The sequence below is a fragment of the Puma concolor genome, chromosome D1, assembly GCF_028749965.1.
Source record: "Puma concolor isolate L17-30 chromosome D1, mPumCon1.1.hap2, whole genome shotgun sequence".
NCBI classification, from domain to species: domain Eukaryota; kingdom Metazoa; phylum Chordata; class Mammalia; order Carnivora; family Felidae; genus Puma; species Puma concolor.
Genome location: NC_141676.1, coordinates 59,200,155 through 59,218,001, shown reverse-complemented (window position 1 = coordinate 59,218,001; position 17,847 = coordinate 59,200,155). Strand labels below are relative to the sequence as shown.

The 17,847-nt window shown below is 41.9% G+C and overlaps 1 protein-coding gene across 1 annotated transcript; it reads left to right on the top strand.

The window, feature by feature from the left end:
* The first annotated feature begins 16,875 nt into the window (after nt 1–16,875).
* On the top strand, nt 16,876–17,847 carry LOC112865749 (olfactory receptor 2AT4). The gene has a single exon (XM_025928822.2). The coding sequence runs from the start codon at nt 16,876–16,878 to the stop codon at nt 17,845–17,847; it is 972 nt and encodes a 323-aa protein (XP_025784607.2).

Genomic DNA, 17,847 nt, shown 5'->3' with positions numbered 1-17,847 from the left:
TTCTTAGATGTAGTTAATTTTGTTCCCAGGATACCGGTGTGCTAAAAATAAATTATGTCATCAAAAATGTTTTTTGAAGGGAAGAGTGCCTTAGAGTAGGGCCCAAAATATACCATTGAGACTTCCATTTCCATTAATGATATATTGGCTATGAAATCAACCCTTCTGTGGAAAGAAAAAGGTCAGATAAAACAGAAGAAGTATTTTCTTAAAAGTATCAAAATTATCACCTTCTTAACACGCTGGGCAGTGAGTCAGTCTCATAAAAGTATCAAATAGATTTTTTAATATAATAATGCTAAACTAGTAATAAATATGAGAACACAGAAAAGTTAGTTATTAAGACATGAGTAGAATGTAGATCAATAGAACAGAATAGAGAGCCCAGAATCAGACCCTTAAATATATGAACATGACACAGCAGAGTGGTGTGAAAGATGGACATATAATAAATGGTATTAATACCATCAGGTATCCACATGAAATTTGTCCCTTACCTCAAGCAAGCATTAAATAATCATTAAATATCTAAATATGAAAGGCAAAACTATAAAAATATATAGAAGAGTATAGCTCTCATCTTGGGATGGGGAGGTATTTCTCTTTTTTTTAATGTTTTTATTTTTATTATTTTTGAGAGAGAGAGAGAGAGTGCGAGCAGCGGGGGAGCAGAGAGAGAGGGAGAGAGGGAGACACAGAATCCAAAGCAGGCTCCAGGCTCTGAGCTGTCAGCACAGAGCCCAGTGAGGGGCTTAAACTAATGAACTGTGAGATCATGACCCGAGCCAAAGTCAAACGCTTAACTGACTGAGCCACCCAGGCGCCCCAGGGAGGTATTTCTTAAGCAAGATTTTTCAAAAACTCTAGACCCAGGGAAAAAAAATGATAAATTTGACTGCTTTTAAAATGTAGAATTTCTGTTCATCAAAAGGCACCAAAGAGAGAGTGGAATGCTGAGCTCCAGAACAGAAAAAGTTATTTGCAATGCATATCACCAAGGAAAGGACCCAGGATTCATCCAGAATACAGAGAGAATTAATTCAGGTCAATTTTTAGAAATAGTCAAGTCATAAGGAAAATTAGCAAGATGCTTCACAATCAGGTGACCAGTAAATCTAAGAAAACACACTCAACCTAGTAGTAACAGGAGAAGTGCAAATTACAACAACAAATAGTTACCACTAGAAAACCCATCAGATGGGTTAAAATGTCCAAGTCTGACAATATCCAATATAGGGAGCATATGGGTTGATGGAACCCTCACACTTTGATAGTGGGAGTGTTCATAAGTACAACCACTTTGGAAAACACTTCGTCACTGTCTTATCATGTTGAAGATCCACATACTTTATTATCTGGCATGGCAGCATTTCTATAACTTGTAAAATTTTCCTAAGATGTAACACTGGATGCCAATAAAATATGGCATACATATGAACTACGTATATGCACGACAACATGTGGAATCTCACAAAGTGTTGAGCAAAAAAATTATGACTCAAAAAGATATATATGATATGATGCCACTTATATAAAGTTTAAAGACAGGCAAGGCTAAACTACATTTTTTTATATTAAATATAATTCATTGTCGAATTGGTTTCCATACAACACCCAATGCTCATCCCAAGAGGTGCTCTCCTCAATGTCCATCACCCACTTTTCCCTCTCCCCAACCCCCCCTCAACCCTCAGTTTGTTCTCAGTATTTAAGAGTCTCTTATGGTTTGTCTCCCTCCCTCTCTGTAACTTTTTTTTCCCCCTTCCCCTCCCCATGGTCTTCTGTTAAGTTTCTGAGGATTCACATGAGTGAAAACATTTGGTATCTTAAACTACATTTTTTTATAAATACATACAGATGGCATACATTGTGAAGAGAAGGCATATTTCTTATAAAAATGAAAAGTGGGGTTCTTTTTTTTTTAATTTTTTTAATCTTTATTTACTTTTGAGAGAGAGAGAGAGAGACAAACAGCATGAACAGGGGAGGGGCAGAGAGAGAGGGAGACACAGAATCTGAAGCAGACTCCCAGCTCTGAGCTGTCAGCACAGAGCCCGAAGCGGGGCTTGAACTCACCGACCGTAAGATCACGACCTGAGCTGACGTCAGATGCTTAACCGAGCCACCCAGGCGCCCCTGGGGTTCTTTTTTAAAAAATTATCTTGTTTATTTATTTGTTTAAGCTTACTTATTTTGTGAGAGAGAATGTGCAAGCACGGGAGGGGCAGAGAGAGGATCCCAAGCAAGCTCCTTGCTACCAGCACAGAGCCCGACCCAGCCAAGAGCTCCACGCAGGGCTCGAACTTACAAACCACGAGATCATGACCTGAGCTGAAACCAAGAGTCAGATGGGCTTAACCGAATGAGCCACTCAGGTGCCCCAGGGTTATTTCTGTAAGAGAGGGAGAGGGTTGTAATCAAGGAGGAGCACCTGGGGCCTTATGAGGTGTTGCCAATGTTTCATTCTCCCATGGATGGTGATGACATGGTGTTTACTTTACAATTAAACTGTATATTAGACTTTGTATATGTTTGTTCTATGTGAATATTGTATTTTATAATAAACTCTTACAAGGCATCATTCCATTGGGCAGAGGCTGCCAAAGTATTTCTCAAAGTTCACTCCAAGTCTTTCCGTGGGTATGGTGACTTGAGGTGGTTTTCACATTCACAGTAAGCATCAAGCTGCTGAATACAATTTTCCCCATTTGTCCATTCACTTAAGAAAATTTTAATTGGCAGGGTGCCTGGGTGGCTCAGTTGGTTAAGCATCCGACTTTGGCTCAGGTCATGATCTCACAGTTCGTGAGTTCGAGCCCCATGTCAGGATCTGTGCTCACAGCTCAGAGCCTGGAGCCTGCCTCAGATTCTGTGTCTCCCTCTCTCTCTGCCTCATCCCTACTTATGCTCTGTCTTCTCTCTGTCTTAAAAATAAATAAAACATTAAAAAAAATTTTTTTTTAAAGAAAATTTTAATTAGCCTTTGGAAGGTGCTAGACCATGCTAATAGAAGCTAGAGATGCAGAGAGAAATCAGGACAGTCGCTGCCCTCAATTTGTTTACCATATCTAGTGAGGAAGACAGACAAGGGCAGAAATAGCACAGTGTGGTTTGGGAGTCCTCATGGAGTTAACAACATGGTGGATGTGGACTGATTGAACGGAAGCCCTGAGCTGCTCCCATCAGAGAAAGAGAGGTCTCATTCTAGAGCTGGCCAGGAGGCTGTGTGGCATGCCGGTTGCTTCTGTCATGGGGTGTTGATTTTTAGCTTGGACCCCCTCAGTCAAGAAACGGAGTTCACAATCAAACCCAAAAGACTTTGCCACTCAGTTTTCTTCAGGAATCACACAGGTCAAAAAAAAAGTCTCTGGAATGGGCAGAACCACAGCGCCCCCCAAAAAGGCAGGAAGGAAGACTATTCTCAGAAAAGTGAGTGGCACAGACAGTGACATTTTTGTTGCATGTGTTAAAGGGAAGAAAACCTTCCTTAGAAAATTGTGATAAAGATGCAGCATGTGATTTAGGCAAGGGCATTAACAGAGAGTGAGAATTTCAGTAAATAGCAAATAGTAAATAGTAAATAAGCAAAGAGTCTTTAATAGACTTTTAAAGTCACAATGATAAAAATTTTAAGTCAAAATTATGAAACAAGGCATCGTTAGTGAATTCTCCCCTCCATTTCTACTCCCTCCATCTGTTTGCATGCCCTTTACATAAATTGTTTTTATTCATATTTTTTCTTTCTCATTTTAATAGAAGCAAATCTGTATGCTTACACACATATGTATAATATATAAATATGGCTATATTATCTCTTCCTTAGGGAAATAGTAGCATTAGCATACTATAAGACCGTTCTGCACTTTGATTTTGAAACTTTAATCAACAGTTTGCAGAGATGAAGTTTTTATTCAAGGTAAGCAAAAAAATGGGTGGTGAGAGAGGGAGGGGGCATTGCTGGAGTGACCAGCTTTACGTAGGAACATGAAGAATTAGTCCATGGGAATAGGTGGGAAGACAAACTGTGGGCATGGATGCTGGCAGGTGGGCGGGTGTGCAAAGGGACTCTATGCATTTCCTTCCTGTTTGCTGGAGGGACAATGGGAAGAGGTATTGTGGATCATGGAGAGAAGAGAAGGTTTGAAAAAGTCATCTGGAAGAGGAGAGGAGGGAACAAACCAGGGACATATTGAATGACCTGTCAGAATCAAGGTCTGTGGAGCCCTTTTACATTAAGCTCAGATAAGGTACACCTACATCAGGAAAATACTTTCTTAAAATCCACCTCACTTTTTCCTAAGGGTGCAGGGCTCATCCTGAGTCAGGGTATGTATGACTGATATCCCAATGTTATGGATTCTTCCCAGTGGAGTTTTTCTGTTTTTGTTTTTGGTTTTTTTTTTTTTTTAACATTTATTTATTTTTGAGACAGAGAGAGAGAGAGAGCATGAACGGGGGAGGGTCAGAGAGAGAGGGAGACACAGAATCGGAAACAGGCTCCAGGCTCTGAGCCATCAGCCCAGAGCCTGACGCGGGGCTCGAACTCACGGACCGCGAGATCGTGACCTGAGCTGAAGTCGGACGCTCAACCGACTGAGCCACCCAGGCGCCCCTGTTTTTGTTTTTTTTTTAACCAATCATTAGGATAATTACATAGGCCAATTTGTTTTACAGGCAGCAACGATTTGATTTTTTTAAAAATCTGATCGTTTATCTGTCCTCACCAATGGCTACCTATGCTTCTTGTCAAGATAATAAAATCCGTCAGCTAAAAGACATAAGGTCATTTATATAGTAACTATATATGTCATGAGTGTACTATGTGCTATATTGTATATCTCAATGTTACAGGGAGAAGAAGGAAGAAAAAACACTAAAAAATGAATTCTAAGATTTCAAAAGCTAGTTTAAATCACTTCTAAACTCAATTACAAGGTTAAGCTCTAAAGCTGGCTCCACTTATCAGTTACACATGGTGAAAATACTTAGGTAGTCATGAGATTATGACTCCATTATAAGAACGATATTTATGGTAATACCATTTCCTCTGCATTAATTCCATATATTCTTGATGGTAAGTAAAATGCTCCTAGTATGCTAAATTCTTATTTGGGGCTGTTTATATTTCCAGCAGCGTGGTTCAGTTTAATCTCTTTTATCTTCCTCTTATGTGTTCTTCAAATATATTCTGAGAATTGTCTGTGCTACCTTGTCTAGTTTCAACTTTGAAGCCGTCATTATTTCTAAACTAGATTTTTTGGTTCCAAGCCCTATGTGTTTTAAATAACCTGCCCATTTTTTTCTGTGCTATCTTTAAAATAATAAACTCTATCACTGAACGCTACTTCCACAAATATTTGGAAATTAAAGAGCACACCCCTGAATAACCAATGGGTCAAGAAAGAAATCACGAGGAAAATTGGAAAATATCTTGAGCTAAGTAAAATGAAAACACAGCATACAAAAATCATAGGATGTAGCTAAAACAAGTGCTTTGAGGAAAATGTAGAACTGGAAATGCTCATTAGAAAAAGAATAAAAATTTCAAATTAATAGCCTATTTTTTTCAAGTTTTTATTTTAATTCCAGTTAGTTAACACATAGTGTAGTATTAGTTTTGGGAGTAGAATATAGTGATTCATCACTTACATACAACACCCGGTGCTCATCCCAACAAGTGCCATCCTTAATCCCCATCACCCATTTCAACCAATAGTTAATAGCCTAATTTTTAACTTTAAGAACTTATAAAAGAGGGGCACCTGGGTGGCTCCATCCGTTAAGCATCCGACTTTGGCTCAGGTTATGATCTTGCCGTCTGTGGGTTCGAGCCCCGCATCAGGCTCTGTGCTGACAGCTCAGAGCCTGGAGCCTGCTTCGAATTCTGTGTTCCCGTCTCTCTCTGCACCTTCCCTGCTCTCTCTCTCTCTCCAAAATAAATAAACATAAAAAATTTTAAAAAAAGAACTTAGAAAAGCAAACTAAATTCAAAGCAAGCAGTAGGCAGAAGATAACAATATAGATTAGAGTGGAAATAAATGAAAAGAGAATGGAAAGAACAAAACTAAAATTTGTTCTTTGAATACATCAACACAATTGACACACATTTAGGTAGAGTGACTAAGAAAAAAGAGAGAAGATCCCCAATTACCAAAATAAAAAATGAGAGAACATTACTATGAACCAAAGAGAAATAATTACAAAATGTTAAAGGAAGAGACCACCACGCCAACTCAGAAACAAAAGGCTGAACCTAATCATTAGCTTAAGCATGGGAATGCTATCATTCATGGCACAGTCTCGTTTGGAGCAACATGGCGAGCTGATCTTACACAGGGTTGTGGACAACACGGAGATTAGAGGCTGCTGGACCTTCAGGGGTGCCAGCATCGAGGGAATGGTTTGCATGTAGTGGTGGAAGTGTGGTTTGCTGGAGTGAAGCTGTTGCTGGGTGGCTGATTTTTCAACTGGCTGGCTTTCAGGAGCTTGCATGCTGGTGGGAAGCAGTCATTAAACAATACAACAGGTTTATGGGGTGCCTGGGTGGCGCAGTCGGTTAAGCGCCCGACTTCAGCCAGGTCACTATCTCGCGGTCCGTGAGTTCGAGCCCCGCATCGGGCTCTGGGCTGATGGCTCGGAGCCTGGAGCCTGTTTCCGATTCTGTGTCTCCCTCTCTCTCTGCCCCTGCCCCGTTCATGCTCTGTCTCTCTCTGTCCCCAAAATAAAATAAACGTTGAAAAAAAAAATACAACAGGTTTAAAACAAGTTCTGAGGACTATGTGTTACCATGGCTATAGAACAGCCTGTCATTTCCTAGAAGCCTGAGAACACTTTTCTTCTCAGAGGTAATGAAGTAAATCATATTTTATCCCGTGATGTTATACTAGTAAGTCTTAAAATGTTGGCTTTTTACAAAGAAATCCCAGCCAACAGTTTGGCTCTCCTGTTTTGGGCTCACTTTTGTAAGTAAAACAAAAGAAAATTGGGAACCTAAAAGGAAGCTAAGTCTTGGTTTTTGTTTGTTTTCTCCTACCTACTGCAGTTCTACTGACCGTTGGGCTCCATGTGACCGCTTTCCTCCAAGAAATCACGCCCCTTCGTTAGTTTCATCGGGGACATCCTGGAAAGCCCTTAGTCCTTCTCATGCTGCCAAAAGCTGGCTCTGGGTGGTTTTTTGTTTTGTTTTGTACAGACCTGGTTAAAAAAAAATTTTTTTTGAAGTATAGTTAACACACAATGTTATAACATAGTGATTTGGCAAAGTCTACACGTTATGCTATGCTCCCAAGTGCAGCTACCATCTGTCGCTATACAACACTACCATGGTTCTGGGTGTTTGTTAAGGAGCTCTGTAATGTCTGAACAAAACAGAACAGAACAAAAGAATCCACCTAACAGTCCGGTGGTTCTGCGGGATTCTTTGCCTTTAACTTAAGAGTGGTTAGATCTTCTCCTCCAGAAAAACCTTCAGCATTTACCTTTATGGCACTGAAGCAAAGATCCACATATACAAATTTATCCCAAACCAAAATTCCTCTCTTCAGTTGGAAGGAGAAGATCTGGAGAGGACAAAATAGCACAAAAAGTTCTGGTTTGTTATTCAAAGAAATTTCCAAAACCATCTTCAGTCCCATTGTGACATTGGTTATATCAGAAGGGGCTGTAGCCTCTGCTGTATCATTCTTTTGGTTTCCATCAAGCTGCCAATGGCTTAGTAATCTTGCGTCCTGCAGTTGTGTATCTACAGTCGACATCTATTATGCAGGTCCTTTCTGTGGGCTGAAATGAATCGCTCGTGCATGGTCTTCCTCTGTTCTGGGCAGCAGCATCAGGCGCAGCAAGGTCATCTCAGTCATTTCTGAGGTTCGTGGTCTCGAAGCCTCTATGTTTGAAACCGGGACAGTCCCTGCACATGCACACCCTATTATTATTCCATTTTAAAATGTGCTTGCTGCTTGGCCCAGAAGTTCTACTTCTAAGGATCTGAGACAAATATCTGGGTGCCCATCCCCCAGATTCATGTTAAAAGGACATTAATAATAATATTGTTCATAATAGCAATAATTGTGCACAACCTAGATGTTCGTTGGCAGAGAAATGAACAGTCTATGTCATATCCATATTATGAAATACCAAACATCAGATAAAAAGAATGAAGTATGTCAGATGGAAAGGTTCCAAAACTTAGTAATTTGGAATATAAATGATGCCATCAAGAGCAAAATGATTCTATTTATGTTAAAAGAAAAACAAAACAACCCCCTCCCCCCAAAAGAAAAACAAAACAACTCGCCCCCCCCCCCCCATGCTTAGAAAAGATCTGGAAGGAACACACCAAATCATTACCTCTGGGGAGGGGAGGGGAGAGGAAATATGAGGAAGGGCTGGTGTGAAGAAAACATTCACTTTTTACTCCATAAATAAATCTCCATATTGATTAAGATATTTTACAATAGGATCTATTTATTACTTGTGAAATTTTAAAAAAATGTTTAAATTTTATACAGATTAGTAAAAGAATGACAAGAGTCAGAAACTGAGAGCAATGGAGCTAAAGGAAGGAATCTGAAAGACTGAGGTACAAAGGGTTGGCCTGGCACTGGCTGGGGCTAGGGCACAGACCCCCACCTCACATTCTTCCCACAGAACCCCCAAGATCCTCATTGCGCCCGAGGAGTAGTGTGCTCCAATCACACAACAGGGTTTTACTATTTTGGTTGGTCAAAATCTCAGCTCTCACTTACTGGTTTACTGTGTGGGAGGCACTGAGCTAAGTACCGAAAGCTTCCCAGAAGCCTGTGGGTTAGGCAGCATTTTTATATACCCTTTTCACAGGAAAGGAAGTAAAGGCCCAGTGAGGCTAAGGGATTTGTTCAAGGTGACATCACTGGAAAGAACTCAGGTGTCAGCCATTAATTGATGTGCTGCTGAACCACTCAACAGGAATTGGGTCCAAATCCCAGCTCTACCAGCTGTCACTCCTGTGACCTTGGGCTAGTAAGTCACTTCACTTCTCTAGATCTGTTTCCTCAAACGTCTGATAGTAGGGACAATCCTGGCTCTGCTTGTCTTCCCTGGCTGTTGTGAGGCCTGATGGAAAAACAAGAATTAAACTGTTCCGTTGCTGATAAAGTTCTGGGACCCATGAGGGTTGTTAATGATGTTGTTTCCATTACCTGCAAAGCCCAGGGCCAAGTCCCCTGCTCCACCGAGGAAGTTGTTCCCAGCTGGCGGGCGTGGGGTCTCTTAGAGGGAACAAACTTGAGGGAGGGGCCCCAGCAGGCCCTGACTCCAGGGTTTAATGGGCCATGCGTGGCCCAGCTCCTACCTGGCTCTTCCCCCAGGGCCAAGTGTGATGACTACACAGAAGACACCAAGCACCAAGGTGGATCAGCCTTGAAGGTGAGCTGAGCCGGGGATGGAGTGTCCAGAAGCAGGCAAAGGGTGGGGTGAACGGACAGCCTCAGAGTGGCCAGGGATGTGTACAACCACAGTGAGGAGCCCAGGGACATGTACTGATGGGTGAACATCAGGATCCCAGTGTGCACACATGGTCTGTGTGGCCCTGGGCTAGACACCCTGATGGGACAAGCAGGGTTATGCAGTCACAAGCAAGAGGCTGATGATCTCGTAAGAGAGCTTCTCACAGAGAGGCAAGGTCGATGACAGTGAAGGAAATGGAAATATTTAGTGAGGCATCTGTAACACTATGAGTCACAGAGGAGGGAATTACAGTGCAGAGAGAGAAAGTGGAAAGTGCTGAAGCCAAAACTGAAACCCAGGACTTTCTAACTCCAGTTAATGAACACAAACTCTGTCATGCACACATACCCTGCTCCTCGGCTATGGGAATGACAGAGGATACTGGAAATATTGTGAGAGGATGGTGTGGCTTCGGGAGTTGTAGTGAAGCACAATGACACAATGGCTGTAAAGATCAAACATGCCACAGGGCCCTTGCTTTCCTTCCTTAGAGGCTGGCGGCACGAGATGGCCATTCTGACCCCTCACTGGGCCAAACACAGAGGGCACACACCAAAATGCTAGCTGAGCTGGAGGAGACCATCTCTTCCAAAGCCCTCCTTTTACAGGTGGGAAAACTGAGGATTGAGGGTCCAAAGTCACAGCAGGCTTGTGCAGAGCTGGTCCAGGAGCCAGCACTCTTGGTTGCCAGACAGGGCTCAGTCCTTTGCAGCAGGCTGGCTCCAGAACTCCTTCTGCTCTCCCCCTCCCCAGCCCTGACCTCAGACTGACCCTCAGTTTCTCCTTTGTTCAAGGGGCATAACCACTCCCTGGCAGGCCTGGAGGATGAGAGGAGAGGGTGTTTGTGAAGTGCAGCATCACATTGGACATTCCAGTAATAGGTTTTTCTGTCCTTCTCTGTCCCCTGCCAGCACTGTAACTCGTGGCCCACAGATAATCCCGACCAAGGAAATGTCCCCCAACAATACCTTTGGTGCCCTTAAGCACTGAAAACACCCCTGTGATATATATTCAAAATAAGTCCCTCAATCTAAACTACAAAATAAAAGTAAGGAAGTCCAGAAAGTTCCTGATTATTACCATGATGCTACACCAGTGTTTTTGAAAACTATCAAATACTAAATTCTGTCAAAAACCTTTTTCAGCGCTCCTATCTAGTTCGCACCTAAGCACATGTTTGTTTGTTTGTTTTTAATGTTTATTTATTTTTGAGACAGAGAGAGACAGAGCATGAATGGGGGAGGGGCAGAGAGAGAGCGAGACACAGAATCGGAAGCAGGCTCCAGGCTCCGAGCCATCAGCACAGAGTCCGACGCGGGGCTCGAAATCACAGACCGGACCGTCAGACCGGACCGTGAGAATGTGACCTGAGTCGAAGTCGGACGCTTAACCGACTGAGCCACCCAGGCGCCCCCCCAAGCACCTGTTTTATCTGTTGCATGGATGCACTCTGACAAAATGAAAGTTTAGGGAAGTGCTTCAGTGCCTTTGGGGTGACCAAATAAATCACTTGGTTGGTCTTGCCTCTGGCCCCAGTCTGGAGGGCAGGCAGAGCTTCTGCTGAGGCTCCAGGTGATAATCCGCCCCTCCCCCACCCAATAGTCTAGTTCTGGTTCTGTCACCCACTTACTGTGTAGCCTTGGGCAAATCACAGCCCGTTTCTGACTCTCCCTTTTGTGTGCCCTCTGTGTATAAGAAAAGGGTTAAACTAAAACTATTTAATTGCTAACGACCCCTTCTTTCCGGTTGTCTGATTCAGCAAGCAACAGAAGGCCTACTGGGAAAGCTGCCTTCTGGCTCCTGTCTCTGGAGCACTGAGCTCCTGGTAAGGGTGGGGTTCACTTTTCAATAGAAACAATCAGGCTCCATGACAGCCCTCCCAGGGCTGCCAGTCTGATGGAGCCATGGACACACAAAGTAGACAGAGACAACCCAGTATGATCGTAGTGATGACAAAGGAAGGCACAGTAACTGTGAAAGCCCAGAAAAGAGGGCCCGAGACAGCCAAGCCCAGCCAACCCTCTTGGAAGAGGGAATATTTGAGCTAAGTTAGGCAGAAAAACAAGGCAAGAGCAAGGATTTGCCATTTGACCAAAGTAAGAAGAAATAAGGCTGCAAGAAGATAGACTTTGGATGGCAGGCTAGGGAGTCATCTTTCCTCAGGAAAAATCCTTAGGAACACTGGATAGGAGCCAGAAAACTGGGTTCAAGACCCATCTTTGCTGTGAACTTGTTGGTTGACCTTGAGAAGACACTTTGTTACTCGACTTCAGACTCTGAATTCATCCTCCCTACCCCCACATTGTTGAATAAAAGTGGGACAGAGGAGGAATGACAGGGGTACAAATAGATTTATGGCTCTGAACTTGAGCACCTCAAACCACAATTCAGCTTAACTCAGTGATAATCAATCCAAAGTCAATTCCTCTGAGCTATAACATCATGTAGGAAAATGCAGTTGGCATCAATTTGGGTGTGAGGAAAACCTGGTGAGTGGCTCAGACAGGTTGTGTCTGGTTGTCTGGTCAGCTGAGAATTAACTTTTTAGTTGGGGGCAGCAGGTTTGCTTTCCTGGCTGGGTACTGGGGCACTGACCTTCAGCACACTTTTTTATCTTTCAAGGAAGCATTCATAATGGAGTGGTTTGTTCCATGCATCTTTCAGAAAGACGTTTATTCAGCCTTCACTCCCTAATGAGGAACCAGGCCACCCATCACACTTAAGAGACACTTAAGAACAAACTGAAATTTCTGATTGTTGCTGACAATTTCAGCTTAGAAATGGAGAAGAAAAGAGAAAACCTTTTTCCCAATCTCTTCCCACATGAACACTTAAGCTTCCAGATGATCTAGAGAAAGAGCCTGTGTCTGGAAGTCAGAGGCCTGGGTTCTGGTCCTAGCTCTGTGGCTGACTGATCCCATGTGATCTTGGGTAAGCCCTTGACCTTCTTGTCTATAAAGAAGAAAGCTGGCTGGACATTTCCAGGTTTGGTATTTTTATGATTTAATGACATAAGAGAGGTTTTGTCACAAATAAGAGAAACCGCACAGTTCTGGGAAAATCAGGGAGGGAGTAGTTTTAGAATCATCAGAGTTGATAAAGCAATGATATAAACGTGACCATGGATTTGCTCATGGGTCGTTTATTCAGAGGGACATCCCAATGTATGAGAGGAGTCATTAGATCCCCTCAGTTGAAGATCTCCAATTCTGTGGGTGCTTGGAAGCACACATCCCCCCTTGCTTGATGAAGGGAGCCTCTGGGGTAGGGACTTATGCCTTTGGCACTGTCACAAGAATACAGTGTTCTTCTCTGCAGCAGTGGCTCCTAAGACCCTAAGTTTCTAGTTTACTGTAATACCGCCTTAGCTGGAGCTAGGGAAGCCTACAGGCTAGTAGACATGAAGTGACTCATCAGGAACATCTGCTCTGCAGCAGTACCAGCTAGGAGGGAGGGAAAAAATCATATTACACAGGAATGTTGTCCAATCTCTGGTTCTGCCGTTGGTTAGAGTATACCTGTAACTTTGACTCCTATCAGGAAGTGACTCCAACAAAAGGCATCCTCTGCCATTCCTTTCATTGAAGGAGGACAAAAAGCTATACCTTGTTTATTCAAGGTATAACTCAGGTATAATAAAGCCTACAAATATTAGGTACAGATATAGGTCTAGCTGTAAATATAGATAAAGATATAGACATCATAGACATCCACAGATATTGGTATAGATACATAGATATATAGATATAGATATAGATAGATCAGCTAAAGATATGGCACATTTCCAGCAACCCAGAAGATTCCCTTGTGCCCAGCCCAGTCAAATAAATCCCTCCACAGAATTTAGTCACTGTTAGGACTTATATCACCATAGATTAATTTTTTTCTATCTTTGTTCTTCAACTAAATACAATATGTAGTCTTTTGGATATGGTCTCTCTCATTCGAAACTGGACTGTGAGCTTCACACATCTTGTTGCATGTAACAATAGTTCATCCTTTTTCCTTGCTATGCAATATGGATGAATATACCATAATTTGTCCATTCTACTGATAATGGACATTTGGGTTGTTTCCATTTGGGGATTATAAGTAAAAGCTGTAATGAACATTTTTTATCAAAGCAGAATTCACCAATCATAAAATTCATGACTTTAACCCTTTGAAAGTGTGCAATTCAATGGCTTTCCATGCATTTACAGTGTTGTTCAGCAGTTACCACCATCTAACTCCAGTAGCTTTTCATCACTCCTCAAATAAACCCCGTATCCATTAAGCAGTTACTTCCCATTCTCTCCTTCCCTAGTCCCTGGGGATCACTAATCTTTCTGCCTCTGTAGATTTGTCTATTCTGGACATTTCATCCAAATGGAATCATACAATATGTGACTTTTTTTATCTGACTTCTTTCACTTAACATAATATTTTCAGAGATTACCCACATTGTAGCATGGATTAGTGTTCCATTCCATTTTTGAATAATATTCCATTGCATGAATATACTGCATTGTGTTTATCCATTCATTAGCTAATGGGCATTTAGGATGTTCTGCTTTTTGGCTATTATAAATAATGCTACTATGAATATTCATGTATAAGTCTTTGTGTGACATATGTTTTTAATTCTTCTGGGTTTATATTTAGAACAATGCACATTTTTATACATGTATCTTGGTGGACACAAGCAGTCCTATCTCTTGGCTTTGTGTCCATATGTGTAATTCCTGGGTCACAGGTTTTAGAAGGTTTACCGAACAGCTATCCAAAGTGGTTGTATCATCTGCATACTCATGAGCAATGTATTGGAGTACCCCTTGCTCCGTACCTCACCAACACTTGGCAATCCTTTTCACTTTAGCCTTTCTGGTGAGTATGTAATGGTATCATTTTATTTTAATTTACATTTCTATGACGAAAAATAATGTTGAGCACTCTTTATATACTTTTTGGTCATTTGGATGTTCTCTTTTGTGAAATGCCTATTCAAGTCTGTTGCTCCTTTTCCTGAAGGGTCATCTATCTTTTTTTCTTAATTTATGGAAAGCTTTTATATGGATATATGCTGGATACACATTCTTTGATATATGTATTAAAAATATGGAAATATCTTCTCCAAGTCTGTGTCTTACCTCCTCATCTCTTCATGTTGTATTTTGAAATTGAGGTAAAATTTACACAGAAGGTAATTCACAGATCTTAAGTGTATGACTCAATAAGTTTTCATAAGCATAAACACCCATGTGACCACCACTCCACTCAATACAGAAATGTAGAACATTTCCATCACAACAGGAAGCATACTTTTGCCTATAACTTGCCAATCCTCACCTCCATAGACAACCACTGTTTTGATTTATAACACTATAAATTAGTTTTGCCTGTCCATAAATTTAATATTAATTAAATCATATAGTATATATTCTTTTATCTTTCTCTGGGCTTTACTTTTGATATTTTCTACTGATCTATTTTCCAGGTTTCTAATCCTATCCTCTTCTGTGTCTTCTTGATTGTTGGTCACATTTTCCTGCCTTTTTGCATGTCTAACAATTTTTTTATTATGGGATGAACATGTTTATAATAGGTTCATAGAGGCCCTCAATGATATCTTTCACCAGATCAAATTTTCCCTTGCTTTTATTTATTTATTTTAATTTTTTAAATGTTTATTTTCTGAGAGAGACAGAGTGTGAGTGGGAGAGAGACAGAAGAGAGAGAGGGAGACACAGAATCTAAGCAGGCTCCAGGCTCCGAGATGTCAGCACAGAGCCTGACACAGGGCTTGAACTCATGAACTGTGAAATCATGACCTGAGCTGAAGTCAGCTGCTTAACTGACTGAGCCACCCAGGCACCCCTCTCCCTTTGTTAGGAAACAGGGTAAGGGCTGATCACCTTGAGCTAATCAAGGCTTGAATTAGGCTTGGTTTTAGTTTTCATAAGATTTAGTCTAACTTTGGTTCTCCTGGGCCTTGGGTTGATAGCTTGGCTGGTCTCTGTCTCCTCAGCCCTTAAAGATTGTGGAAGATCTGTTCCTATCCTTTGGAGGTTTTGAACTTATGTCTTTAGCAAGCTTACCACCCACCTTCTCAACACACACACACACACACACACACACACACACACACACACACACAAACACACAGCTTCAAAAATTTTGAAAATGTTTTAAGGTAAGACTATTGTATATTTAAGGGAGGGTCTTTCTCTCTAACCTCTTAAGCATTGTGAGATTTGTCTTTTAGAAGCCTTCAGTCTAGCTTCCTAGCCTCTTTTGTATGGCCCCCAAATTCAGAAGCTGTCCCACAGGGAAAACTTGTTATGCATTTAGAGAGTGCTTTACATTTCCAATATGTTTTGCAAATCCTTTTTGATTGCCAAAAAGCATTGCTGAGCTTTCCTTCTCTCATCTGCGTCCCTCTGCCTGGGCCAAGTCCAAGCTGCACAATGGTCCCCAGATCAAATATTCCCAGAGAAGAAAAGAGCTGGCGATTGGCCGTTCACTTGGAGGGCCCTCCTCCCTGGAGTTCTATTCATCTCGTCCTTATTGTAGCCATGTTTCTCTAACTTATTATTTTTAAAAAAGTGTGATTTGTGTAATTTATCCAGGTTTTCCTAGTTGTTGCAGCACAAGTGTTGGGCTTTCACGACCTATTATATCCTATACAGGAGTAGAGGTCCAGACACATAGCTAAAGAGGTATATGGAAGAACCACTGGTCAAGGCATACAAGCAAGAAATAGGTTTAATAAGTATGTGAGCAGCAGCATGTTGCAGAAAGCTTGGAGAAAGCAGCCTTTACAAAGCAAAATGGTAGAACTTTGAGTGAGTGCAAAAGAAGAAACACAAGCTTAAGGACTTGATTTGGGAGATCTGACATCCCAAACCAAACAACATGGAACCTAAGATGAAGGTCAGAAGAAATCTTTCCAAGTACTTTTCACAATTATGATTCAATAATCAACTGTTTAGATCCGACTTTCCCAGTAAAATGTAAACTCTAAGAAGGTAGGAATTTTGCCTGCCTTCTATACTTTCACCACTGTATCACCTGAACATAAGCGTAATGATTTCCATTTGGTAGGTTATTAGTTAAGTAGTAATTAATATTTGTCCAAAGAATAAAGGTAGGAATTTTGGATTCACATGGTAGAAATCAACACCACAGCCTACCATCAGTCTTCTAGAGTTGGTTGTAAATAATTGTGATTATATTAACTATATATATATATATGTGTATATATATATATATATATATATATATATATATATATACATTTATATTAACATTATAAAATCTCATTCCAGAATCCTTTGTTTCTATGATTTCCAGATATTCCATTGTCCAGATGTTCCAGCTGCCTATCCCCCAGAAATCCAGATCTGCCTTACTATGGAGGCCACAACTTGTAATGGATCAGTGGATGGATCACCAGTCTTCTATCTGGTGGGAATCCCCTCTTTGCCAGAGACCTTCTTCCTCCCTATGTTTTTTATTTTCCTCCTCTTCTATCTTCTCATCCTTATGGGAAATGCCCTGATCCTGGTGGCTGTGGTGGCAGAGCCCAGCCTCCACAAGCCCATGTACTTCTTCCTGATCAATCTCTCTACTCTGGACATTCTCTTCACCACAACCACTGTCCCCAAGATGCTGTCCTTATTCCTGCTTGGAGACCACTTCCTCAGCTTCCCTGCTTGCTTATTGCAAATGTACCTCTTCCAAGGCTTCACATGTTCAGAAGCCTTCATCTTGGTGGTCATGGCCTATGACCGCTATGTGGCTATCTGCCGCCCACTGCACTACCCTGTCCACATGACCCCACAGACCAATGCTTCACTGGCAGCCTGTGCCTGGCTTACCGCCCTCCTCCTGCCCATCCCAGCAGTAGTCAAGACCTCCCAGATGGCATATAACAACATTGCTCAGATCTACCATTGTTTCTGTGATCATTTAGCTCTGGTTCAGGCTTCCTGCTCTGACACCATGCCCCAGACCCTCATGGGCTTCTGTATTGCTATGGTGGTATCCTTCCTGCCCCTTCTCCTGGTGCTTCTTTCCTATGCCCACATCCTGGCCTTGGTGCTTCGCATCAGCTCCCAAGAAGGACGCTCAAAAGCCTTCTCCACCTGCAGCTCCCACCTCCTGGTGGTGGGCACCTACTATTCATCCATCGCCATAGCCTATGTGGCCTACAGGGCTGACTTGCCGCTCGACTTCCACATCATGGGCAACGTAGCATATTCTATTCTCACACCAATCCTCAACCCTCTCATTTACACTCTGAGAAACAAGGATGTCAAGGCAGCCATTACGAAAATCACATCTCTCAAGACTCAGTCCGGGATAAGAGCCCTTGAGCTTTAG